Here is a 27,006-nt window from a genome sequence, read left to right as displayed (position 1 = left end):
AAATAGAGTAAGCATACCAAGTTTCAAAATGTGTTACTTTAGAGAGTCAAATAACTTGTCCTCTGTTTTGCCAGATGAATACAATTGTGTGCCAAAATTTGCTTTTAACTATTTCCTCTTTTCCTATCTTCCTACTGTTTGCTAAGTGTACTGCCTGTACTATCTATTCTACCTGCACCTCACTCTTTATTCCTCTGATTTCTGGTTTGGGTGTAAGTGGTAATAGAGCAAAAACAACATTGTTATCTCTTTCCTCAGTGAAGGCAACTATCACTTGGATGAACAGCAAACAACAATATAAAAGTAGTTTGAAAGCAACCTTACAATTTATTGCTCTCTCTTTAGAATTAAATTTAATAACTATTGTCAAGGCTTGTAGGGAAACACATACAGTATGAGTAATTAGGTCATTAAGCACTGGATAATGAAAATGTATGTGCTTTCAGACAGTGTTCAGTTTCAAAGGTGTAGCATATTGTGAGTTACAGTATGAAATTGATAATACCCCATGCTAAAATCCATCACCGTAAATTATGTATGAAGCTTTGTAAAATACAGAAGGCAAAACTTGAGTCGTCTTTTTACAATTGCAGTTGGGGCATCATCTTTTCCAGATGGTGCACAAACGGTGATGTAGTTTATTAAGATATTTGCATTATATATTCCAGCAACAAACGAGTTAGCAGCAGATAAGTTTCAGCTAGGCAGTTTGTACAAAGTCAGTTCACGTGGTAAGCTGGCACGAAACCATACGCATATTCAAAGCCGCTTTAATCGAGTCAGTGCAATGTGTGCAGGTTCCGCGAGGAAGCGCTGTTAAAAAAACTCGCTCGTTGGAGAAGCTTGCTGAGCTGAAAACAAACAGGAGGGGAGTCAGGTCGATAGATAAAAAGAAGAAATCAAAGGTGTACATTATTGTGGACATGGAGGCAGCTCGTAGGATACTGAGGACCAAGTAAACAAAATAAAAGGGCACACAACCCATCGCGGCCCGATGCACCGTAATCTTCGGCTGTGGTGCTCGTGAAATGTACTTTGATCGCGGGCTCGTTTTTTTCTTGCGGATCAGAATCTGTAGTGGCTTCATATCGATGTCTTGTTTTGTGCCCCCCTGTTTTTGCTAGTGCTGCCTGTCTATTGTTAAAAATTTCTTGTAGTCTCAGTGCATTTGACCTTTTAAGCTCTTCTCTTCGGAGGTGGTTTATGATAGTATCCTCTACAAAAGAATGTCTGGAAAGCATCACCATTTTAAAGGACCCGAAGTGAGCTGTTGTGTCAAGTATTTCTTGTTTGGATTCAACATTATTTTTTGGGTGAGTATTGTTGGGCTGCGGGGTTGGGGAATTTGTTTCAGCTTGCCTTAATACAGCCTTCCAGGCAAGCCTGCAATTGTGATCTGCTTTGTTTGTGGCTCTTTTGTTGTCTGGGTCCTTTTCTCTGACACTGAAGGTGAGTTTTACAATAATGCAAATGTATTTAGTAAACAAAGTCTGTTAAGGCAACGCTTTTCCTTTCTTAGCAAGGTGAAGTTGCAACAGTTATCTTAGGGAATCCGAGACTTTGAAATAGCGGCGCCTTTATCTGAGAGCGTTGGATAGATGGCCCTCCGTACTGTCCAGTTTCCCATATGCCAATCTGCCTGCCTCTCCACTCAAAAGATGGTGAGGAGGGGGGCATCATTCAGGTAGCATTTGGGAGGCTCAGTTTTAGACCCGTGAAGTCGTATCTTTTGTAACTTCTTTTCAAATGTATACTTTGTATACTCGTGTAAAGGTGTACATATTATTTGGGTGATCCTGTGCTTTGTAGAATTGATTATGTATTACTACACCTGGAGCAAGTTAAGTGACTTGCTCAAGAGGATTAAACCTGCAGGCAGCCCGTAATTCAATCTAAGGACCGTCAAACGGAGTGACAGGGTTTGTCTGTCATAAGCAGGTATAGCTGCACATTTGTGACTCTATGCTGAAAATGTTAATGGATGTAGTTTTGTCTTTCTCAAACCTGCTTGCCCATTTTTGGGATTGTGGAGCCAGTTATTAACACCATTATTAGCCTTACTGACACCTACAGGAGGCCAGTTTAGAATTGCCAGTTAGTCTGGCATGCACATCTTTTGGAATGTGCTAGGAACACCCATGCAGACAGCAATCAGGAGTTGGATGGGATTGAGCCATTAAGCGTCAGTGCTATATTCAGCATGATTGTTTTCTTTTCTTTTTTTTTTTTTTTTTTTTTTTTTAAGTTTCCCTGATAAAAGATATTTATCTTTAGCTGGATGAGACATTCCCTAGCAATTGCACAGGAGGACTAAAGAAGTAAACTTGTAACCAATTTTGGCTCAAAATATTATGTTATAATATTTATATGTTTGCGATGCATCTTGTTTGTTCAGAACAAGGACTGCGGGGAAGAAAAGTACCTGCATTGAAAATGGAAAAATAGTGACGAAGCCTAAGAACTGCCCGGTGAAATTTTCAGATGGGTAATTAACTATTCATCAGTGTTAGCCAAGTTTTTCAGACATGTAATCTTTAAAACCAACCAGTTTGCTTTTATGATTGAGTCCACACACAGTATAATAAGACACATTGTGCAAAGGTCTGAAATGCACGTTTCAAAAGATGGCAGTACCCTGGTGGTGAGTGCATAGGGTAAATGTTTAGAAAATACTCCTTAATGCAGTTGATTCTTTTGATTTCAATTTTGATTATTCAAACTCGTGTAATACTTAAACTGGGATTACATTTGGCATTTTGCAAATAACCATATCAAGCCTTTGACAAAGCTGATATCAACAATCTCTTTTTGTTTGCTTTTGAGATTCTATGCCAAGTGTTTTCTTCACCCTTACATTATCCATTTGTTTGAGGGTTTCAGACTTGAGTCTTCTTTAAAATAAGTGAAATGTATGTTTAGTTTGATTCAAATCATAACACTGATTTGAGCACACTTGGTTCTCAGGACTCTATGAACCAATGAACAAAGATGCAATTTCTTTGACTTTTATAAGCAACTCTTCTGCTATAACTGACTACTGTATTGCCTCCATATTTCATAATTGATCTGACATGGTGTCTGCTGTTTAGAGTTTGTTCCATGTTCTGGTCTGGGTATTTACTTTTTATTTAAGGATGGGTTTATCTTAGTCTTACCTGTCCCTAACGCTTTGTTCCAGAACTCCTCTCAAATGCTATAAACAAATTCTAGTCTAAAGTTTTGAATTCTTGAACCTATTCTAGTATGTGGCTTTTGTAGTTTGGTTGGAGTCTTCTACAAATATTAGGTTGGAACACTTTTTGATGTATGCTCCGCATAAGATTTTAGTTTCTCCTAACAGTCAGTTTTTCTTTGTGGCTCAGAATTCTGTTTGTGTCGTCTACTGCAGTTGTTGTTTTTTGTTTTTTTGGCCAACCTGGATGTTTATTATCAAGGACTTTTGTTACATTTTTATTTATATATGTTTATATATATTTACCCTTTTGTTTTCTTTTGTTTTACGTGTCTTATAGTTGCAACTGGATTTGGTTTTTGTTTTTTTTTTATAATTGGTTCTTTAGATTTTCTATTTTTTAGGTGTACTGAATTGAGATGCCCACAATAAAATAGAAAAGAAAAAAATAAATCCAGCCATTACACATTCAGTGCTGTTCTGTGACAGCACCTGACAGCCAGTTGTCTCAATACTTATGCTCACCTAAATAGGGGGCACCTAAATCAAAATGATGGATTGTTCTGTAATATTAAATCATAGTTCTGTGGAAAAAGAAAATGACATTCTGTACTTTAGCCTTGTTTGTTTTCATCTCAAGCCTCAGCTGTTTCAGCATTCATAAAGGTAGCAATTTTTACTTTTTGCCTTTCTATTTATTGAGTTAAAACTGTACGTATGATCAATTCAATAGCTTAGTGCCCCATAAAATAGTCAAATTAATTGGTTGTTAAAGCACACCACAGCCACAAAAATGTTTTAGGACACTCTGCAGCATGTATACTATATATGAATTTGTATGTTTGTAAATGTATATGTATGTAATCATAGGTATAAATTTATATATTATTGCTAGTAATTTATTCTAGCGCTGTTTGGAAATAGTCATAAGTCACCTAATTTTTCTGTACAAACTTTGTCAGTTTGAACAACTGTACATCAGAATGAATCAAAGGCATGTATCCATTTTTTTGTATCGGTCTAAATGTTACACTTGCATTCTTCAGTAACATTGCAATCATGCTGAAATATTTTCCCATGTGTGGCATTTTTGGAGGCTCCAGAGAGGTCAAAATATGTTATTTAACCTCCTGTTAAAGTTAGTTACTCATTACTGTACTTCTCCACTGCAAAAAAATTGATAACCACCCGTTTGTTTACCATGCACATTTATGTGCAATGCCATTTTGTGTGCCAGCCGAGCATAAGTTAAATAAACAAGGTAGTTTTGTGGTTTTTGTAGTAGCAAACGGGACATATGAAATTAAACAAATAATAGGTTGCAGACATTTCCTGCTAACAGAAAGTGATCAAAATTTTTCGGGCAACCATTTTAAATAATAATCGCAAAAGAGAAGAAAAACACAATTTCAATCTGAAATTTCCATGTTTTCATCTACATATGGGTATTGCACAGCAAATGCAACTCCTTTCTGTTCCAGATGAATACGGTGAAAGTCTGATACTAGGTCAAGCATTGTAGAATAATTTTTGCAATTCAGGTTCTTTATCCAAGCCTCAGTTAGGTAGCTTAATGAGTTCAACATTGATGTACAAAGAGAAAATGTGAAAGAGTAACTTCTACAATAATATTAGGATATCTATCCATCCATCCATTATCCAACCCGCTATATCCTAACTACAGGGTCACAGGGGTCTGCTGGAGCCAATCCCAGTCAACACAGGGCGCATGGCAGGAAACAAACCCCGGGCAGGGCGCCAGCCCACCTCAGAGGATATCTATTACAAATAAATAAAATTTCCAAAATACCAAATCTTAATTTAAGTGATGAGACCCACTGTGTTTTTCTTAGGGGATGGCTCTACAGCTCATGGCTGTGTTTCTTACATAACTTTTATTTATCCTTGAACTTTTAAGTAGGCCCTCATATTGTGATCAACGTGTGTGCTCTTGTAGGTAGATATTAAGAAAAAGCAAAGCCTATCCCAAAAGTAGTGAGAACAAAACAAGACTGGACCGGATGCAGTCTAGCTCAGTGCTTGCTCAAATTCATGCTGTGTTCATTTAAACAATGCACCTTTAGACTGTTGAAACACTGCCTCTGGTTGGCTATATATCTGATATAATCATGCAGTATTTATAATATAGAACCCAGTGATTCACTACATGTGTACTGAATTTGCGTTAGTAAGCACCATTGAAGGCATTCTGTAAAATGGAGTACTGTTTTGATAGATGAATATTTTATGGGAGCACGTCATACAAGGATACAATTTTTTTTTTTTGTCAGTAATGGCTAGTTCAATACAGTTTCTGCATGCTGATGTATTCTAATATTGAAATACCTAAAAACTAAGCAAAGGTCATGTGTCCAATAACAATTTATGGCGAAAGCCAGGCTAAGAATAAAAGTACAAGATTTCAGTATAAGACCATATAAAATTCCAATTTTATAATTGTGTGCATACACAGAGAAATATTATTGCTGTTGAGCATTTGAAATTCAGGTTTGAAAAGAGGCATTTAGTATGAAATACTAAGTAATATATATCGCAAAAAAAAAATGTGGGGAATTTTTAGTATGTCATCATGATGCACACAATAATAAAATGTCACTGTTTGCTTCAGGTTTATTTGAATTCACCACTGACATGCTGCTATACAATATCCTTTTTTTATTTAAAAAAAAAAAACTGTACTACATCAAATAAAGTTGACATCCCCTATCTGTGCTTACATGTAGTAAAATGCCTTTTCATGTTTTCTTCTCCAAAACAGTGGTGGGAAAAGTAACTTCTTTTTTTAGCATGTCACATTTAAGTAAATAGAACCTTTTTAACATAGCAGTATCTACAGAGTATGATCATTCATCTGGTCTCACTGATTCTCCATTCAGAGTGCTTTGCACCTGTCAGATATTAAACGTTAATATTCATCAATTCTGGAGCTACCTTCATGCAGAGTAACATTATACCTTGCAATCTAGATAAATATACATTTCCAACTTTCATTCTAGTCTTTTTCGCTTTGCTTCATTTTTGGTTCCGTAATGTTTTCCCTTAGAAGTAGTAATGCATATCCATCTTATGTGTAAATGTTAATGTAACCTAGACATGAGCAGCTCATTCAGTGTTGGCTGTCTTTAAAAATAAACTCTTGTTTTGTTTTAAACGCTTTAAAATTGTGATTGACCTTTCAAAACTCATGTATGTACCAATATTTTATGTACTGAAAACATCTTAAATAAGCCTTCCTTATCCGGTATCTTGTGCCTTCAATGTAAGTGGAAATGCACTTTCCTTTTTTTTAAGATTTTCCTATTTTATTTAAGTTTTGCATTCTCAAGCACACAGGAGGTACATGAACTGTACCAGTAAACTGCAAGGTCAAAAACATATGTAAACAAAAAAAAAAATGAGTTCAGTATTCCAGGAAACTACGCAAGACAATTTTCCAGGTCAATCTTGCCATAATTACAATAAAACTTACTAGGTCTGCTGATACCTAAATAAACCTGTAAATATGTAAAATCAAGTGCATAAGTTGTCACAACAGCGTAGAGACACAAGACATGCTAACGTAGATGAATGCTCATAAGGAGCAGCAGTGGCAATGGAATGCACAGTCTATGGTTACATTAAAAGTTTTCAGAAATAATTGCATATTGCTGATTGTTTGCAAGTTATGCTTTACAGTCTTTACTTTATAGAAAACCGCATCCTAAGGCACTTTCAAAGTACAGATACATAGTCTAACTGTTTTTGTGTGTTGTAGTTTTTCTTTTTTTTGTTTTTTTGTTTGCTTCTTAATTTGAAATATTGATTTATTGGCTTGCTTAGAGTTGTATAGTAAGTCAGAGACAGGAATTGAACTGGCATCCTTGTGGTTTAGAGACCAACTTCATGCCCACAATGTCATACTATATCCTGCACTAGTGTCCATGAATTTGGCTGCTTTTCACCACTAACAGGAGTGATGTTCTCAGTTGGTAGTACAGTAATTCCTCGCTATATCACGCTTCAACTTTTGCGGCTTCTCTCTATCGCAGATTTTATATGTAAGCATATCTAAATATATATTGCAGATTTCTGTGGACAGTGGGTCTTTTTATTTCTGGTACATGCTTCCGCAGTTGGTTTGCCCAGTTGATTTCATACAAGGTACGATGTTGGCGGATGGCTGAGAAGCTATCCAGTCAGAGCATGTGATTAAGTTCCTGGGTGCTGATTGGCTCAGTGACTGAGAGCAGCATTCTATTCCGCTTTGCGTTAGCCAGCATCTCGTCTCGCTCATTCAGCATCACCGTGTTTCGCTGTGTAAATAGTTCACTTTTGCGTTTATCTTTGTGCTAGTCAAGCCCTTCATTATGTCTCCAGACCGATCTGCTCCTGCTACTGCTTCCAGTGCCGTGCCCAAGCGCCAATGGAAGGTGCTAACGATTGCCGATAAGGTAAAAGTTTTGAATATGTTGAAGGAAGGAAACAGCTACGCCGTGGTGCTACACAGTCGCCTGAAGAGGCTCCTTTAGAAGATCTGTAATGCTCTCCTTTGCTGTGTAGTAACATTTATGTCATTGTTATCGGACAAGTTGTCGTGTCATTGTTGGTGATTACCCATAACTAATTTTCCACGTACTTAGTACATGTAAGTATGCTTAGTGTAACTGTACACACATTTCATACAATTTTTCTTGCATTGTACGTATTTATTGCCGATGGCCTGTCTATTGTAACATTATATTTATATGTTATAGATTTTGCATTTATTTTTATATTGCCTAATCAATTACAATGTGTTTAAAACTGTATTACGTATTAAATAAAATTCCTCAATGATATATGATACATATATTTGTGCGTAGTATATAAACAGTGTGTTTACATACATAATTTCAACAACTCTTACCTAACTAGGCGACCGACTTTTAAGTTGACCACTTCTTAAGGCAATTCAATATGTACAGTAGATCAATTTGATTTTTTATACAAACTCATTAATTTGGTTATATTGCATTTGAGTGGTATTACTTTAATACTCATAGCTTTTGTTATTTTTGTGATGAAATTTAAACTTTTTTTCTATATTGAGGTCGCCCTTTTGAACCCCCCTGATATTTACTACACGGTGAGGCATTTATACTCCATCAACATTAGTTATTTCCAGAGATATAATTTTGTCTATTTTTCCAGCACATCGAGCACAAAAGCAAGGGAACAATGGGAGCACCAGAACTCTGCTCACATCATGTCGCTTCGTACTGCAAGCTGCAAGTAGTAAGTCTGTGATAAGCGGAATACCGCTACGCTTTCCACTCACGGGACGGAAGGACAATCCCGACTGCTTTTATATAGTAAGAAAGAAGAAGAAGATATCGCACAGTCTGGAGTAGAAAATCATCTTTTACCTGGAAAAACGAAACTACAAATCCCATCATGCATTGCAAAATGGACGGGGCGTGTGTGAAACTCCGCGCCTGCGTAGCACTCATAGGACAGAAGGACAATCCCAACCGCTTTTATATAGAAGGATATCTAAAAGAATATAAAGGGTTTATGCTGTATAACTGTGCGGGAAATGTTTATGAGTGTGGGAGAGTTTATAAGGACTTAAAATATATAAAAATAACCATATAAACATATGGTTTTTACTTTGCGGATTTTCACCTTTCGCAGGGGTTTCTAGAACACAACCCCCGCGATCAAGGAGGGATCACTGTAAAGCACAGAATGTGGCAACTGATCTTTGTACAGCTTTTAGATCAGTTAAAAAAATTAATAGTGCGCATCTTGTATTTCAGGTGCTTTTATATTTTTAGGTTTCCAGTAGTGATGGTGCAGTTAATTGGACACCGATATAAATTAGCTGATTTTTTTTTCAGTGCTGATATTCAATCTGCAATATGGCAATGAAATTGTATCAGCACTTGAAGTTTTGCAGTTCCTCTGGAAATGACTGTGTACTTCCAGCAGTCTGGTGGTTAAAGAGTGACAGAGAATAGCAGTCTGGTGGTTAAAAAGTGACAGAGAATACCATAATGTTCTCCTTCATGTTAAAAAAAATGGAAAAATAAACTGAAAGCCATAAATAAGAGGAAGGGCATACAAACACAGTATGTTGTTGAGCTAAACTTAAAGTGGAAGAAAAGAAGCCAATAACTGACTAGGAAAAGTATGCCGGCAGGGAGATGCATCTTCTGCTAAAATTTTAAAGAGAAACTGCTTAGATAAATTTAGAATTATTTTCATTTTGTCCTACAATGATGAAGACCACTATGAACTACTGTTTAGTACAAAACATGTTAGAGGAGGACCTGTCTTAAAATTACCATAGTGTTTCAATATACTGTACAAGGCTGGCTATGTAGAAATTTTATGTAAAAATATTAAAAAATTATTACAATCAGCCAGTTCTGAATAAATGGAATACGAGATTGATATTGGCCCTAAAACCAAATTGGATGTATCCATAGCCATTTAGTTGCTCTGTTCATATGATTTCAATTTATTATTCAAAAATAACTGTGTGGAAGATTTTTGGCATGAAATACATGCAGCAGTTAATCAACATTTCTTAATAGCCTTAGAGAAAAATAACTTGTGTGGTGCTTTTAATTCTGATGGTAATGTATTATCAGATAACTCAAAATAAAAGTGACTGCTTAGACTACTGTTCTTTAGGAAGTGCATAATAGTAAGGAGCACAAACTTCAGATACGCAAAAAGTTCAACTGAACTGAAAATATATTTGTGTGAAAGAAGAAGTTCAAAAACTAGAAGGCCCAGTTTTGTTCCTTTATTCAGAAGAGAGTAAATGGAAGTAATGAAAAAAAACCAGAAATAAATCTGGGACTAAAGCACTTGATCTAAAAAAATGGTAAAAAGTACTTGTTTATTCATGGCAGGTCAAATGTGAGATTGCATTGTGTGTGAAACAAAACTAACATTACTGCAAGAGTCCTGAACATCAGTCACTTGGATTTATCTGCTGTTTGACTTTTCCACTCACCACAGAAATGGTGAGAGCCCAAAGTGTAACTGTTCCTTCGGGTACTTTTGCAGAGTCTGTATTATGACATATCATAGAAAATTATATGTACTTGTGTAGACATAAGTATTTTATAATATATGCAGCATATGATAAAATGCACAATTGATGAGTTTGAATTATTAGTAAGTTAATGTTGAATTGCCATAAATGCTCAAAGAATTAGGCGGATGTATCATACTTTAACAATATGTCGCATTTGTGTTCACAGCCAGCCACTTAGTCAGAATTTTTTGAAAGATACTACAGACTCCACTAGCCATGAACCCTTTTAAAGTTAGAAGGGCCCTAATGCTGAATTATTAGATCAAGGACTGTATACATGCCTTCAGAATTGAGTAAGATGTTGTCTTTGCTGCCAGACAGTTGGCGTCTCAGGAAGATGCAGACTATGCTTATGGTGCCCTTGTCGTGCCCTTCTTGCTACAAAATCCTGACAGTAAACCGTAATCGGCCTTCCTCAAATTTTAGCAATAGGACTGATGTATGCATTATCAATTAATACCTGTGGCCAGTGTCAAGAAATCTGTGGAAACAAGGTTTAAACAAGTTTAAGTCGTAACAGTAAGGAATAATTCTATGATTTATGTAGCAGCTTTAGAAGCAATCCTTTTACAGAGAAAATGATGCTAAATTATAAAAATAAGAAGCTCAAACAAGTTTTTGAAGCATTAAACTCCAGCATCAGGTAATGTTAGTCGTATTTAGGAGATGAATAGTCTCGTAGATGGCTTTTTGGATCAATTTAAGTTGCCAGCAATTTTATAGACAATCTAATATGAAGCCTGTATTGGTGGAGCCAGATGAGTTGAAATAAGATCATCAGTCTCATTTGTGACTAAAGCAACTAAATTCTCGACTGTGTGTTTCATCATATTTTGCAGTGTTTGAATTGTAGGAGGAAAAACCTACATGAAGAAAAGGAGGCTATTTAATTTCTTATAGAAGACAACCAAAATTGGAATGGAAAAGAAGTGGTGTATTGAGTGAGCTAAGCTAGAACACTGCCATTTAAAGAATACAATGTTTTGGGGTGTCTTGCGTTATTTTGTGCTGATGTTAGGTAAGCCAGTTATTAGAGACTTAAGGAGTAATAAGTGAAGGTTTTTTTTGGAACTGATTTTCAAATGAAGATGCCACTGTTCATCCTGGGCTAGGAAGAAAAAATGTTATGCACATTTACTAATCGATGCAATTTGTATAGAATAATTGCAGCATTTTTCTGTCTTTATATCCTAGCTACTTAACATTTGACTGTTCCATTTTTTCCAGGTGTAATTAAAAGTGTTGATATGTTTTAAAGCTGTCCTTTTGAATTTTTAACTCTTTTTTTTTTTTTTAAGAAAAAAGTAGAGCATGGTCAAGGGCACATTCCTTTTCTATAATGACACTTTAATGTGTTGTTGCCATCAACTTGGAAAACTGCCTGGTTGCTCTTTTTAATGTGTGAGCAAGTGATTTCTACTGAATTCCTGGGATACTTTAGAATTCTTGGGTTGCATGTATGAAAGGGGCTATAGTGTGTGTGCGCTATTACTTTCTGAAGTAAATCAAAACTTGAATAATAATGCAAAGCCTCAGAAATTCTTAGATAAATGTAATTGAACTGAAAACTTTTAACGCCATACAAGATTGTTACAAGAAATGTTTTTTGATTCTGCAACCATAAAACCACAGTAGCAGCAAAGGACAGCAAGTGTATCTTCATAGTGTATGGGCATTGCCAAATAACAGTACAGTACAATATACCCATTAAAATAAAATTCATAGCCAAAATCGCATATTGAAAAGATAATAATGAAACTGGAAACACATATGATTAATTTCAGAAACTTTTATAAACCATCTACTTTATATGGTTGATTAGGTTGGGTAAAACTATAGCTAAGTACTGCTAATATTTTATTCAGACATTAGAATATCTACTTCAACTGTATGTGGTATGATTTTATACCCTGTTTGTGAAGAGGTTCCTGATTTTCATTCATTATTTATTTTGGTCATTTTCCCTGCATGTGTTTTATCATTTGTCTGGGAGAAATCTGGTGAATTTATTAGTATCTTCAAAAAAAATTTGTTCTATGTCTCCAGGTAGTGGCCATTTCTTTTAGACTAAAGATTCTAACTTGTTTAGTTCAGTTGAATAAGAATACCTGTGTAGCCCAGGGCTGGCTTTGGTTCCTTATTTCTGCATGCTGAACAGAACAGTACACAAATATATTTAAGGATTTGTCCACAATATAGGGCTAACTGCTGGGGTCTGGTATGCTACAAAGATAACTTTACATTCTAAAAAAAATGCAACTACACAAAATGCAGAGTATATTATTAGTATTGCTAAGTAGGTGACATATTATTTTGATAAATTCTGTTAATTTGCAGTTAAAAAAAAAAACAGATCTCCTGGAAAGATTTCAGATTGTTTCAAAGAAATAGTTGATGCTTTAATGACTAGGAAGTTTTCCTAGTAAGCTAGACCAGTCAGTGATGAATTATAATTGATTAGCATTTCCATAGCTTGGATTCTTCTTTGTCTTCTTTCCATGTTTAAAGCCTCATAACAAAAGCTGCTGCTCTAGTGAAAAGAATGACGTGCAGAGGAAAGGCCACAGTTGTAATAGAGAGAAGTGGGGGAGGTGGTGGTCAAAACAGGATCTTTGCTCGGTAAATGCTGAAACAAAGCTGAATTTCAGGAATAGGAATAATGAAGTTGTTACTTTGCTGAAGGCTGGGGTGGAGTTATAGTATCTAATAACAGAAGGAAATGACATCTTGGCCAGCCTTTAAATATTTAATGCAGAGCCTAAATATTAAGTGATTGGATGCTGGAGTTTTAATTGTTTGAAATAAGCTTAAGACTGCAGAAAAAAAAGATCAAGGAGCCATTGAGTTCTAAACTGAAAATCATAGATGGTAAATATTACTTTTATGCCTTACTTTCTTTCCTTTTTCTGCAGTCACACACGTTTGCTGACATAGGCAGGGCTCCAACCTTTTTTTAAAAATAAAACCACTTGCTTCTTCAGTTGGTTTTAATAAATCAATTAAAAATTGTGGTTCAAAATAAAATTGTAGTCTTCCAAAGAGCAAACAGTGAACAAACTGTGGTATTTTATTTTAAACAAATAAAAACAAATCCTTACTATTATCTACACCTGCTTTTCCCATTCAGTGTTAAGGGCAATGGCTTTTAATGACATTATTAGGTGTAGGGGTGTGAATGTGTAGAACAATCCTTGATGGGACACCAACCCTTTGTTATGTACCTTCTCCCATACTGCTTCACAAGGGAACAATGTAGTGCCTGTAGATACTGCACGTTTTTGAATTGTCTGTTATTGATAACATTCACCCTGACCTCGTAATACTAAATAGAAATATTGCCTGCACATTTTGTTTTTTTAAAACATGTTGGCTTTTCACTTACTAGCAAAGAGGGTTAAAGTATTTTAAAATGTAGCCTTAAATGAGTTTCTTTCATGCAATATGTGTTTTGGATGCTAAATGCTAGTGAAGGCCTCAAATTTCCCATTTATTAATTTTAGAGGAAATCTGAGGTTCAGTTTGTCTTTGGGATATGAGAGATAACTGTATCTGTACCCATTCATGGGTTGCCTATTCCAGTTTTGTAATAGTAAAGGGTGAGTTTTGCAGCCTGCAAATCACGCTAGGTGAAGCTTGTGCTAAACATTATATAATGTACCACCTTTTTCAAGTTAATATGGCCTACCAAAATATCAATTGGAACTTGAAGCAGTAGGTTATGTCTTGGAAAGCCAGTGGTGTAAAACATGATAAAAAGCAATTCAAAAGGTCCAATGCGTTTTGCCACATACCGTAAGTAGACAGTAGGCCATTTGATTTGAACAAGTGTGTTTTTTCTTTTTATTCCAAATACAGGTTGTCCTGTTGTATTTCACTTTGTTCACTTCTTAAACTGAATTGAAAGAAAAAACAGGAATTTTCTTTATATTAGAGCATCCAGTACACAAGTATACAAACATAAATTGTAATTAAAGTTAGATTTTATTTTTAACAAGTACTTCAAGTCATATTTTAGTTGGGGGTACATAAGGGTGAGAAGTGTTTTTTGATGGCACATACCAGGTCACTTCACATAACATTGAATGCTCGTTTTACATAATCTTTACTAAATAAACTTTTGTTTTCTGCCCCACAGTCTTTGATTTATATCCTGACCAGAGCACTATGTATGCAACATTTGAATTTTCTCTGTCTTCTACACCAGTTTTCCTTCCATACCCCAGTTTCATCTGTTTGGTTAACTGTATCTGTTTGAGGTGGACGTGGCTGAGCGTGTGCGCATGCATTGGTGTTGCTTCCTGTCTAGGGCTCATGGATGCTCACCATCCAACTTGATTGATGACTCTAATTTGGCTCAGTGTAGAGGAATCTAGAAGTATGCCCTTTACTCTACCAATACCAATTTCTGGCGTGTATTTTTTTTTTTTTTGCTGTGTTCTGCAGCATATATGTTTATTAAAAATGGATCAGTGGATGTGAATTTGCATTGAATTTGCATCCTCTGTGATGTATAGAAATATTTTAATGGCAAATAAATTGTTATCTATTTATTTATCTCCCAGCTAGTTTCCTCCAAATTACCCTGTATCCATTGCATTGGGTGCAAGGTAGGAACCAAATATGGGTAAAGTGTGTCTGTGTAATATAGAGCACATTCATTCACACTTACCCAAGAACATTAAAGTCTTTAGGTTGTGCAAGGAAGTGCAACATATACACACACAGGGACGGGACCAGCCTGATACTTGAACCTAGCCTCCTGAAAATGTAGGTAGCAGGATAAATTGTTTAATAGGTCAAGCTACGTCATGTCAGTAAATATTTATTCATCTATTGTCCATATTCCCATTTCTTTTATTAACAATGATGAAAGAAGACTTCCTTGAATGTGCAAAGCAGGACTCATCCTAATCCTTGTATAAAACTTCACACAAGAAGCCCAAAATGGCTTCTGAACACAATGTCCTCTAAAATGCTTCCTGCTTTGCTACAGTGTTGTACAATAAATATCCTCACTTTAGAGGGTTTCCTGACTGTCCGTAGCATTCCAGAGATGGTTATAAATAGAGATAAGTTAAACTGAGTAAATTCATTCTTGCATTTTGTGGTCTGCAAATGGGAAAGAATAGCATGACTTACTCAAACAGTTTATACTTTAGGAAAGAAGCTGCCATGGAAGAACCATACAATGAGCAAGCTTTAAGAGAAAATAAGAACTTTCAGAATGAGAATTTCGACTTTTTGAAAGTAGTTTGGAGGTGAGAATTAGAATGATGAGTCTGCAGATGCCACTTTGTAAGCTTGTTCATTAAAAGTATATAATATTTATAATTGCAAAGAAGAGGCTGATGCCAGGTGTGTCTGTTGGTTGAGCATTGCAAACAGGTCTTGGCAAGGCTCTTCATGATAGTAATTGGAATTTCTTTAGAAGGCAGTGCAGTGCACCATGCAGATGCCCCAGGCTTACTTTTCATTTAGAGTTCTTCCTTGATACCTGAAACTATACAAGCAGCATATACTTAAAAAATCTGTTTCAAAAGTGGAACTCCTTGACTAATGATGCATCTTAGAGGTGTGTCATATATTGCTGACAGCACATTGTTTTTTGCAGACTAGGCTCCCCCCTTGCCTGACTTGCCTAATCAAGTAACAGATGTTTGGGTATGTATCTGTACATGGGTGTGGTTTAATTTTAATCATGGAATTTGAGGCTAAAATAATTTGTTCTGTGGATGGCAGAAGGTTTTAATTTCCTTTATTACATTCACAGGAGCTGGGTAGCCTGTCCTCCTGGTGTGTGTCTCTGTGGTTTTGCTCCTAGGGTGAAGAGGAGCACACAAGGTGACAGCTGGTGCACTGTTTTTAGGCATTACGTTTTTAATTGCCATTTTATGTGACTTTCCTGTGTGTAGAACTCTAACTTCTTCTTTTTCTACCTAATTCAGAATGCTTAGCTTAATTTAGTCTTTAACTTAAGAAAACCTGCAGCACTTTCATTGTGCACAGGGGAAAAGGATTCTCAAATACTTCCACTATATCTGAGATAAATATATAAGTAATTAGACAAATAATATTTTGATAACCACTGTAAACATGTTTAAGTTGATTTAGCAAAGAATGGCTTTCCGTTTGAAAGAACAGGCACTGAAATTTGTTTCCTTAGAGCAGAACCTGCTGAAGGGTAGAAAATCTGCACAATGCCCTTTGACTCTGTTTTTCATTTTCCTTTTTTTTGTGTGTCTGTTTATGTGGGCGTCTTTAGCTGATTTCCCTGTTTTTGGCATCACTGAACACAGTCTGAGCATTTGTGTAATGAAATGTTTGTCACAATGTGAATCCATGAATGTTTTACTCAAACAAATTAATCGGGGTGAAGCTTGGCCACAGTTATTAGTAAGGTAAAATGCTGGAAACGTACTGATTTTTTTTTTTTGGTAAATTCCTCCGTAGAATTGCTTTTTGGAGTATATATACTGTAGCACAGGAAGGTATTGTGGCAGGATCAAAAATTAGAAACGGCCTTTTGAAATAAAGTCATGTGCTTGATACTTTCAGATTTTTTTTGGTGTTTGTATATAATTTTACCTGTTGTAATATAAATTGCTCATACCTGATTAACCCAGTTGAGGATCTGGAGTGTCTGATGGAAGCAATAGGCACAAGTACAGATCCAGTACTGGTTTGGTTGCCACTCCATTGCTGGGCCCTCCCATGCACAAACATCCTTGCTAATTTTCACAAGGAGACTATTAAAATCTGTAATAATGTGTACAGCTTTGTGTGTCATATCTGGTCTTTCTCTCTCTTAAATTGTTGCTGTGAAATCACTGGAAACTTTTATGATCATTTCCATTGCAGTGTGAGCATTTTTATATTGCTTAACAGTAATGTTCTTCTTGCTTATATTAAAATAGTTTAGTAAAGCATGCAGTTTGGGATCATCGTATCACAAAATGATACCAATCAATTTGCTTTTATAAACTCTTTGCTAGGTAGCATTATGTTTCTGAAGCCCCTGCTGTTGCACAAAACTGTACAGGTAGGCAGCGTGAGTATTAATGTCTGTATATAAAGAGTTGAACATTAGGGTAGTTCAGTACAAGTACAAAGAGACATTATTTTCAACACTAGCACCTTTCTCAACACACAAAGGCATAGACTCCACTATTTTCTCCTGCCTTTCCATGTACATACTTTATATCTTCATAATAATATAGAGTATTGAGTCAAAAAGGACACATTTGCACTGTTATACTAAGCTGAGACATGGAACCCAGTGACAGCACAGTGTTTGTCAAATTGCAGATTATCGTTAATAGTTGGCTGGTTTACCATGTACAGTCTTTCGTTACCTGCAGAATGCATTACTTACATGCAGTAAACATTAAAAGACTCAGTCTGATATGTTACACATTGGCAGATGTCACAAGAAAAGAAAAACAAAAATGCAAAGGTTACAGGTCGATTTAAATAACCTTAGTCCACTGAACTGAAAAAATTGGATACCTTGATTTGCATTTAGTGAAACTAGATAGATAGTTTCTTGGGATTAATAAAGTATCTATGAACATTAGAAAATTATAGTTTGGGAAAATGTATATAGTAGATCATATACTGTATAAAAATATTTGTATTTGTGTTTATACAGTATATTCTTTTCAAAGTAAATCACTTATTAGGTATAATTTATGTTGTAAAGTCTGAATCCTTTGCTGGATGATAATAAACTTTTGATATCCATGGAATGTGCTCTAACAAGTGACTTGGTGACATGGAATAAAATTTTTCATCCTTGTACAAAACAAACATCTGCTATGGAAAATGAAGTGAATATAAAAGCAGAGGGAATATTAATAAATATAAAGAAGGTTAAAAATGTGACTGATTCAAGTTTTAGATTCATAAACACACTAATATCCTTATTCCACTACTCGTATCAGGCTATGCAGGGCTTGATTACTTTGATGAGGTAAAAATTTGATCTGCATGGTTGCTTTTATTTTGTAGTGTTGACATGGCTCCTGGAACGTCATACAGCAGGTAGAAAGTAAAATATGGACCAAAAAGAAGGTGGAAGGTAGGATTGACTGGCAGCATCATGAACATAAATGATTTAGTAATACTATCAGTGCAAAAAAAATATGTATGATAGAAACCCAAGACATTTCAAGAGAATAAACGAGCTGCTCTGCTTTTGATAATTACTGATTGCTAAACTAAATGTCTTGTGTTGTTTCTCAGTGGGCTATCAAATATTGGGCTTTTAATATCTACAAAATTAATATTTACACTTGTCTGGCAGTTCAGTCTTATGAAATAATACTTATCTCTGTGCAGTATCACAGTTTGCACAAGCAAATAAAAGATTAACATTTTCCCTGCATTCTGTGAGTTGTGCCTAAAAATAACTCCTCTATCGCCATTCTCACATTATTTTGTAGCAGACTAGGGGGCTCCACCCCCGTGTTTGGTTTACTGAATATACTGTACAATACAATTTATTTTTTGTATAGCACAAAATCACACAAGAAGTGCCACAATGGGCTTTAACAGGTCCTTCCTCCTGACAGCCCCCCAGCCTTGACCCTCTAAGAAGACAAGGAAAATCTCCCAAAAAAAACCCTTGTAGGGAAAAATCGAAGAAATCTTGGGAAAGGCAGTTCAAAGCGAGACCCCTTTTCATGTAGGTTGGGCGTGCATTGGGTGCGAAAAAGAATGGGGTCAATACAATACAGTACAATACACAGAATAAATCCTCAATACAGTATAAAATAAAAATTCTAGAAGTACGGATTAGAATTTCACATTAGATGATATCACATAATATGATTTGGATTTGTTTTAAGTCCTGGAGACCTCATTCATCAAGCTGCCTCCCCTATTTGGCCATTCCACAGCTGAAATAGCGCTAATCCGATAAAAGAACACCTCTTTTCCACAATTCCTGTGATCCTCCATCAGGTATGACTTTACCTTAGGCAGGCAATATACAATTTAAAGAGATTGTTATTTTCTTGGGAATTGTTACATATGCATTATTTTCACTTTTAGCTTAAACATTTTTGTAAAAACAACACTTTATTTTCGGCCCCGTGCGTGGTTACACCTGTTCCTCACCAGACGTATAATGCTGCTCGTGTTGTGAAGGGAGGGGCGGCTGAAAGTACGCTAAGGATATGCTGTCGCATCATCTGCTGTCTTCCTGTTGTTGGCGAGCTGCACGTTTTGCTTGTCTCTTGTCGTTGTTTTGGGAGCTGGGAGCACATGATGCTTGTCTGACAGATGCAGTCCAACAACTGCTAGGGTTAGATGTCTGTGGAGTTGTTTTAAATGATGGCTCACTGGCTGGTCTCACGTGACATTCTTAAAACAATACTTGTCCCTTTATTTACGGCCCTGTGTGTGGTTAAATTCTTTCTTGCAGGACGTAAAACGCTGCTCACTCGTGCGTTGCGTGGGGCTGCTGTCACTCTGCCCTTCGATCTTTTTAAAGCATTTACAGCCGCTGTCCTTTTTCCTACTTTGTGTCTGTGCTGCTCGCGTAGTCTCTTTCGTCTCGTGGGTCTTTTAAATGTCTTCTGAGAAGATCACATATCGTAACCTTGCTTTTGCTTTCCTGGGCAGGATTTCTTTTTATAATAGAGAGACATATCCACAGTCCAGACTTTTCACACATGAGCTAGCCACTGATATTTGTTAAACTATGATATATTCAAAAAAGCCTTTAATAAAATGGCTCCTTCAGTTATTGCAGATTCACATCACAGCATGAATCAATATTTGAATATCTTCTGAATTCCCAACAAATTTCTGTGAAGGAAATGTGTAGACTGCTTGGTTATAAATACTGCAGCTACATTGAAATGGGATGTTATCCACAGAGGGAAGACTGTTTTGCACTGCAGTACAGGTTTGATTCAGGATACCTTGGCCTTGTTTAACACTGTCCCTTGGTATGTTGATTAGCAAGATCTTTACTTCCCTGCAGTGCTCTTGTCATTAATCTCATTGTAGAGAAACTGCACTGCTGACCTCACAGTGAGGTCTACAGGCTGAAAATAGTTCCTTGTCATAATGAGACCCTAAGTGGCTTGCTCTTTGACCCTCTGACACGTGTATTCAATATGCCTAGGCTGAAATATTAAATCATATAAATGATTCTGTACATTATATAGAACTGTTGTTTACCAGAACCATTGTGTGTTTAGAACAAGTTGTCCTTTTAGTCCATATATTTATTTAGAGTTGAAATTGAACCACTTGCCATAAACAGTGCATTTGAGATTGTATACTGAAAATTGTTGCCTAAATGTATACATTATTTTAATATAAAGTTGTTTAACATTTAAATTGTATTTGCAGTAGTGTTTAATAATGTAAAATGAATAAGAAGAGCAACAGTTATAACCTTAAAATTAATAAAGTACTTGTAGATGTATGAGTTAGGCATTGAAACTAAAATTTATTGTCAGCTTTTCTGTGTACTCAAGTTGCTTAGAAATGGCAGCATGTTTTTTACTTCACCTTCCTTCCAGTGTGTTTTGCTAGCCTGCTGAGTAATTGCTGCTTTCACTGTTCTGTGATCTTCCTTTTTAATCCAGTAAGATTAGTTTGAGCTAATGGTATTATCCATAATCTGTTATCTGCCCTCTATGGACAAAAGTGTGTGTTTGTGTGAACTGTGCCCTTTGCCCCAGCAATTCTGACACCTTGTTTTGTGTGTAACCCACAAAAGTTTTCATTTTCTTTTTTTTTTTGTTTTTTCCTGTTGTGATTGCTTTATAACCAGTACCTTTCATATTGTTTGGGACAAAGAGACTTTTTTCCTTGATTTACACCTCTGCTCCCCAGCTTAAAATCAAACAGTTCAGACATGACTGCCCCATTTCAAGGCACCATAATGTTTGGGACATAACAATGGTAGGTATATTAAACAGTCATATTTAGTACTTTGTTGCATATTCCTTGCATGCCATGACTGCTTGAAGTCTGCTATTCATAGGAATCACTAAGTGTGGAGTATCCTCTCTGGTGATTCTTTACCATGCCTCTAATATACTGTAGCTATCTTCGGCTCCTACTTGGTTCGGGGGCTTGTCCCCTTAGGTTTTCTCTTTAGCGTATAGATGCTTGGTTAGATTTAAATGGGGTGACTGGCTTGGCCATTCAAGATTTTTACATTTTTTAGCTTTGAAGAAATCCAGTTTTGACTTGGCAGTATATTTTGGATCATTATCTTATAAGATGAAGCACCATCCAGTGAGATTGTTGGCATTTACTGGAACTTGAGCAGATAAGATATTTCAGTGCAGCTCAGAATTCATTGTGCAGCTGCCATTAGCAGTTACATTATCAATGAAGAAAAGTGTGCCAGTACCTGTGGCAGCCATACATGCCCAAGCCATAACACCCCCACCACCATGTGTAACACATGAGGTGATATACTTTGGATCTTGGGCAGTTCCTTTTCGTCACCACATTTTGATCTTGGCATCACTCTGATACAGGTTCATCTTTTTCTCATCTGTCCACAGACCTTTTTCCCAAATTCTGCAGGTTGGTTTAAGATCTTTTTCACAAACTGTAATCTGACCATCCTATTTTTAGTGGTTATGTAGTGGTTTGCATTGTGCAGTGTGACCACTGTATTTCTTTTCATGAAGTGTTCTGTGGATAATAGTCAAATTGCATATGCCTCCTGAAGATTGTTTTTGATCTGCCAGATAGGTGTTTGAGGTTTTTTTATTTACCAGACTAAGTATTCTTCTGTCATCAGCAGTGTAGGTCTTCTTTGACCTAGCCCAGGTCCTTTGTAATTACTGAGCACACCAGTGCATTCTTTCTTCTTAATGTTATTCCATGTCATTAAGGGTCTTATTCTAGTTTTTCATCCTTATAAGGGCTTCTTTGACATTCATTGGCACATCTCATATGAGGAAACTACAGACTCCAAAGAGTATTAGCAAGCCTAGGTATCTTATGCCTGCACGAATGAAGCAATGAAACACATGTGAGTAATCGCAAACACCTGTGATGCCAATTGTTTCAGACATTATGGTGCTTTGAAATGGGGTGATTTGGGGGGGATATATATAAAAGGTGTTATCAATTTTACATGGTATGTCCGAAGTGTTTGAAAATGCCTTTAAATGAAAGTCTGCAATGTTCATTTTAATCACATCTGAATTGTTTGGTAATTTTAAACTGCAGAACAGAGGGGTAAGTCAAGGAAGAATGTGTCTTTATCCCAAACATTATGGACAACACTTTATACATTTGATTAAATGTGTCAATAAGCCCAAGCAGCAAGCAGCCTACTATGCCATCCTCCCACCGCCGCAAAAAAGTGCAAAAATTGCTCTCCCAGTTGAAGTCTGGTTTATCAGGGAGTGTAATACCTAGAGATGTATAGGCTAAAAAAATCGTTATTTGGAACACATACATTTCACCTGTGTTCCTTGTCTACAAAGATCTATGTAAGTGTAGGATGACTGGAAATATTAGAAATATTGAACACATACCTAAAAGACAAACTTTTTCCATTTTTTAGTACTAACGACAAAATGTAGACATGAAGTGTGTATATTGTGTGAAGACTGAAGTCCAAATATCAAATAAGCACTTTCACAAAAAGAACAAGTATAACAAAACAAGTGCACTTTTATTCAAGACCATAACCGAAGAAAAAGAGATCGGGTTAGTGTGGGTTGTTGTAGCGACTTCTTTAGTAGTACAGCGGTGAGAGCTGCCTGTTCAAAGGGTTGCCAGTTTGAGCCTCCCTGTTAAACGTTTTGAGTAGTGAGCTGCTCTTATTGTTGCTATTATACAATAAAAACATACATTTGATTTGAGTCCGTAATGGCCGATGTAGATGTAATGTACTTGTAAAGGTTAGCGTGGGTGCATTGTTTAATTCTCTCAGTTGACGCTGCATCTAACACTGTTAGTTTTCAAATAAAGACGTGCTGTAACAGAGATGAACTCGGATGAGGACAAGGGTTCTACATTGGAGAAAGAGAACAGAAGCACCCACCCCCCACAAGAAACGTCCACTCACATATAAGAACAACGCAGCTGTACCAGGCGTAAATGCAAAAGATGGCACCGTTTGGATGCACCCAGAGGTCTGGCGTCATCCTGCAAGTCCGTCTGCCCCACACCTGTCCTCCAACGAAGCAGCACGGCTTACAGAACTCGCCAACATATTGTGCAAAGTTCTGTTTGTGATTTATGTTTTGTAATGATCTTTACATAAGAAACATTTATATGTTACTTATATAAAAGCCAGATCGAATGTTATTTACCTTGATTTATTTACTTATCTTCCTACAGCGTGAAGTCACAAGTAGACTGCAGAACTTCCTCTGTTTGATCGACAAGGGCATGCTCACAAATTACACATGAAATGCCATGAAAAATGCCTGCGGACACTTCAGTATGCGATCAATGGTACGAGAATGCAGTCCGACTTCTTTTTTGGGCACATACACCATCCACATCTAAACACTGGCGTGGAGAGTCGCTCATGTACTGAAGAGTATATAGCTGCAGGTGGAAGCTGCCATCGGACTTTTGCAGTCACTGTACTTTGAATATAAAAGTCAGATTGAATGTTATTTACCTTGATTTATTTACTTATTTTCGTAAGGTGTAAAGTCACAAGTAAACTGCTGAGCTTCCTGTGTTTGATCGACACGGGCATGCTGACAAAGTACATGTGTACTGAAGTGACTTTAGCTGCAGGTGGCAAACGGTGCCATCTTTCGCCTTTACACCTGGTGCAGCTGCGTTGTTCTTATGTGTGAGTGAACGTTTCTTGTGGGGGGGAGGGGTGCTTCTGTTCTCTTTCTCTGATGTAGAACCCTTGTCCTCACCCGAGTTTACCTCTGTTATAGCGTGTCTTTATTTTAAAACTAACAGTGTCAGATCGGGAGGAGCGTGAATGTGACAGAGAATAAAACTGAATAAAAAAATATATATTTTTTTAACCTATACAGCTCTAGGTATTCATTCCCTGATAAAACAGACTTGAGCTGGGAGAGCGATTTTTACACTGTTTTGCGGCGGTGGGAAGATGGGATAGTAGGCTGCTTGGGCTTATCGACACATTTTACAAGACAAAAGACGCTGACGGAGAGGTGTGAGCGGATTTAAGGTGGGCCAGATTTACGAGTTTTTTCGTAAGCTTTCGTAATTCTAGTGTTATGCTTCAGTACTGATAGCATTAACTATAATCATTATGTTGTATTTCATGGATAATAATATACAACATTTTTCTAAACATTTGTGAACATTATAAGCAATGTGAAAAATGAAAAATGTTTTTCATTTTTCTTCCTGCGGGCGGCTCGGTGGCGCAGTGGTAGCGCGTAAGAGCGGGAGTCATCCGTTTTAACAAGCAGCATATTGCACTGATATGAAATAGCCTGCCCATTTAATTATTTAGGAAGGGATAAATAAATTAAGATTTTGTACAAATAATATTTTTCATTTTTCTTCCTTGATGGATTCTGGCACCCCCAGCAACAGTTGCTCATGTAGCAAATTGTAAAATGTTCTCTACAATTTTATTTTTTTTTGTTATGAACTTTCCCAAAAGTGTTGATCCCTGTAAATAGTTTATAGTATAACAACAATATAATCTGTTGTAGCACGAGCGTTGATTAGCGTCACACCTCACAACCTGCGTGCACCACGTTTTTGGCTCTAACGCCAGAAGCGCGGTGGACGCTGTAGAGGTAGGTTGCGGTTTCAGTTTCTTTCCCGATATTTTTTTTTTTTCATTTACTTTGTGTTAATAATTTAAAATCGATTTAATTTATTATTTAATAGGCAGAGGGAAGACGACGTGTATGTGACGCTTTGTCTATTTCTTTCCTTTTGTTTTGCAAAGGGGTTTACTGGAAAAAGAAAATAAAAGCTTGTGTTCTAACCCAACGTGCCTACGTGATAATTATTTACACAACGCAGGAAAAAGCAGAGTCAAGTCGGTTACACTCGCACCCCAAAGAGTGTGTATACCCCAAAGTATGTATGTATGTATATGTATATGTATATATATATATATATATATATATATATATATATATATATATATATATACACTCAACTAAAGGATTACTAGGAACACCATACTAATATGGTGTTTGACCCCTTTTGCCTTCAGAACTGCCTTAATTCTACGTGGCATTGATTCAACAAGGTGCTGAAAGCATTCTTTAGAAATGTTGGCCCATATTGATAGGATAGCATCTTGCAGTTGATGGAGATTTGTGGGATGCACATCCAGGGCACGAAGCTCCATTCCACCACATCCCAAAGATGCTCTATTGGGTTGAGATCTGGTGACTGTGGGGGCCATTTTAGTACAGTGAACTCATTGTCATGTTCATGAAACCAATTTGAAATGATTCGAGCTTTGTGACATGGTGCATTATCCTGCTGGAATTAGCCATCAGAGGATGGGTACATGGTGGTCATGAAGGGATGGACATGGTCAGAAACCATGCTCAGGTAGCCCGTGGCATTTAAATGATGCCCAATTGGCACTAAGGGGCCTAAAGTGTGCCAAGAAAACATCCCCCACACCATTACACCACCACCACCAGCCTGCACAGTGGTAACAAGGCATGATGGATCCAAATTCTCATTCTGTTTACGCCATATTCTGACATTTGAATGTCTCAACAGAAATCGAGACTCATCAGACCAGGCAACATTTTTCCAGTCTTCAACTGTCCAATTTTGGTGAGCTTGTGCAAATTGTAGCCTATTTTTCCTATTTGTAGTGGAGATGAGTGGTACCCGGTGGGGTCTTCTGCTGTTGTAGCCCATCCGCCTCAAGGTTGTGCGTGTTGTGGCTTCGGTTGTAATGAGTGGTTATTTCAGTCAAAGTTGCTCTTCTATCAGCTTGAATCAGTCGGTCCATTCTGCTCTGACCTCTAACATCAACAAGGCATTTTCGCCCACAGGACTGCCGCATACTGGATGTTTTTCCCTTTTCACACCATTCTTTGTAAACCCTAGAAATGGTTGTGCGTAAAAATCCCAGTAACTGAGCAGATTGTGAAATACTCAGACCGGCCTGTCTGGCACCAACAACCATGCCACGCTCAGAATTGCTTAAATCACCTTTCTTTCCCATTCTGACATTCAGTTTGGTGTTCAGGAGATTGTCTTGACCAGGACCACACCCCTAAATGCATTGAAGCAACTGCCATGTGATTGGTTGATTAAATAATTGCATTAATGAGAAATTGAACAGGTGTTTCTAATAATCCTTTAGGTGAGTGTATATCTCTCTCTCTCTCTCTCTATATCTATATCTATATCTATATATATATATATATATATCTATATCTATATCTATATATATATATATATACATACATACACTGCTCACAAAAATTAAAGGAACATTTTTTTTATTGGGCCTGGCATGAAATCAATTAAACCTGTCTGATAATTTTCTGGTTGGTTAAGCAGCTGAGGTCATTGTTAATCACTTTCAGCTGTATTGGTGTTCATGGACTTAACGACAGGTGCACTAAAGTGGCAACAATTAGAAAACCCTCAAAACAGGACTGGTTTTACATGTGGAGGTCATTTCAAGTTTCTCCCTCTTGATCTTTTTTGGCTGGTTTTCCACTCGTGCTAGTTTTGGCTTGAGTAATCATCTCTACTGGCAGTATGAGGCGATTCCTTAACCCTACAGAAGTTGCACAGGTTGTCCAACTTCTCCAGG

The 27,006-nt window shown here is 36.7% G+C and overlaps 1 protein-coding gene across 1 annotated transcript in view; it reads left to right on the top strand.

The window, feature by feature from the left end:
• The first annotated feature begins 821 nt into the window (after positions 1 to 821).
• The window catches only part of tspan17 (tetraspanin 17), a 103,806-nt gene continuing 77,621 nt past the window's right edge, over positions 822 to 27,006 (top strand). The window contains exon 1 of the mRNA XM_039774847.1: positions 822 to 1,313. Within this exon, the coding sequence (XP_039630781.1) occupies positions 1,227 to 1,313 (87 nt within the window). The 5' untranslated portion in view covers positions 822 to 1,226. The remainder of the gene's footprint in view (positions 1,314 to 27,006) is intronic.

The sequence above is a fragment of the Polypterus senegalus genome, chromosome 13 (assembly GCF_016835505.1).
Source record: "Polypterus senegalus isolate Bchr_013 chromosome 13, ASM1683550v1, whole genome shotgun sequence".
NCBI lineage: Eukaryota > Metazoa > Chordata > Cladistia > Polypteriformes > Polypteridae > Polypterus > Polypterus senegalus.
This window is presented reverse-complemented; position numbering and strand designations above follow the sequence as displayed.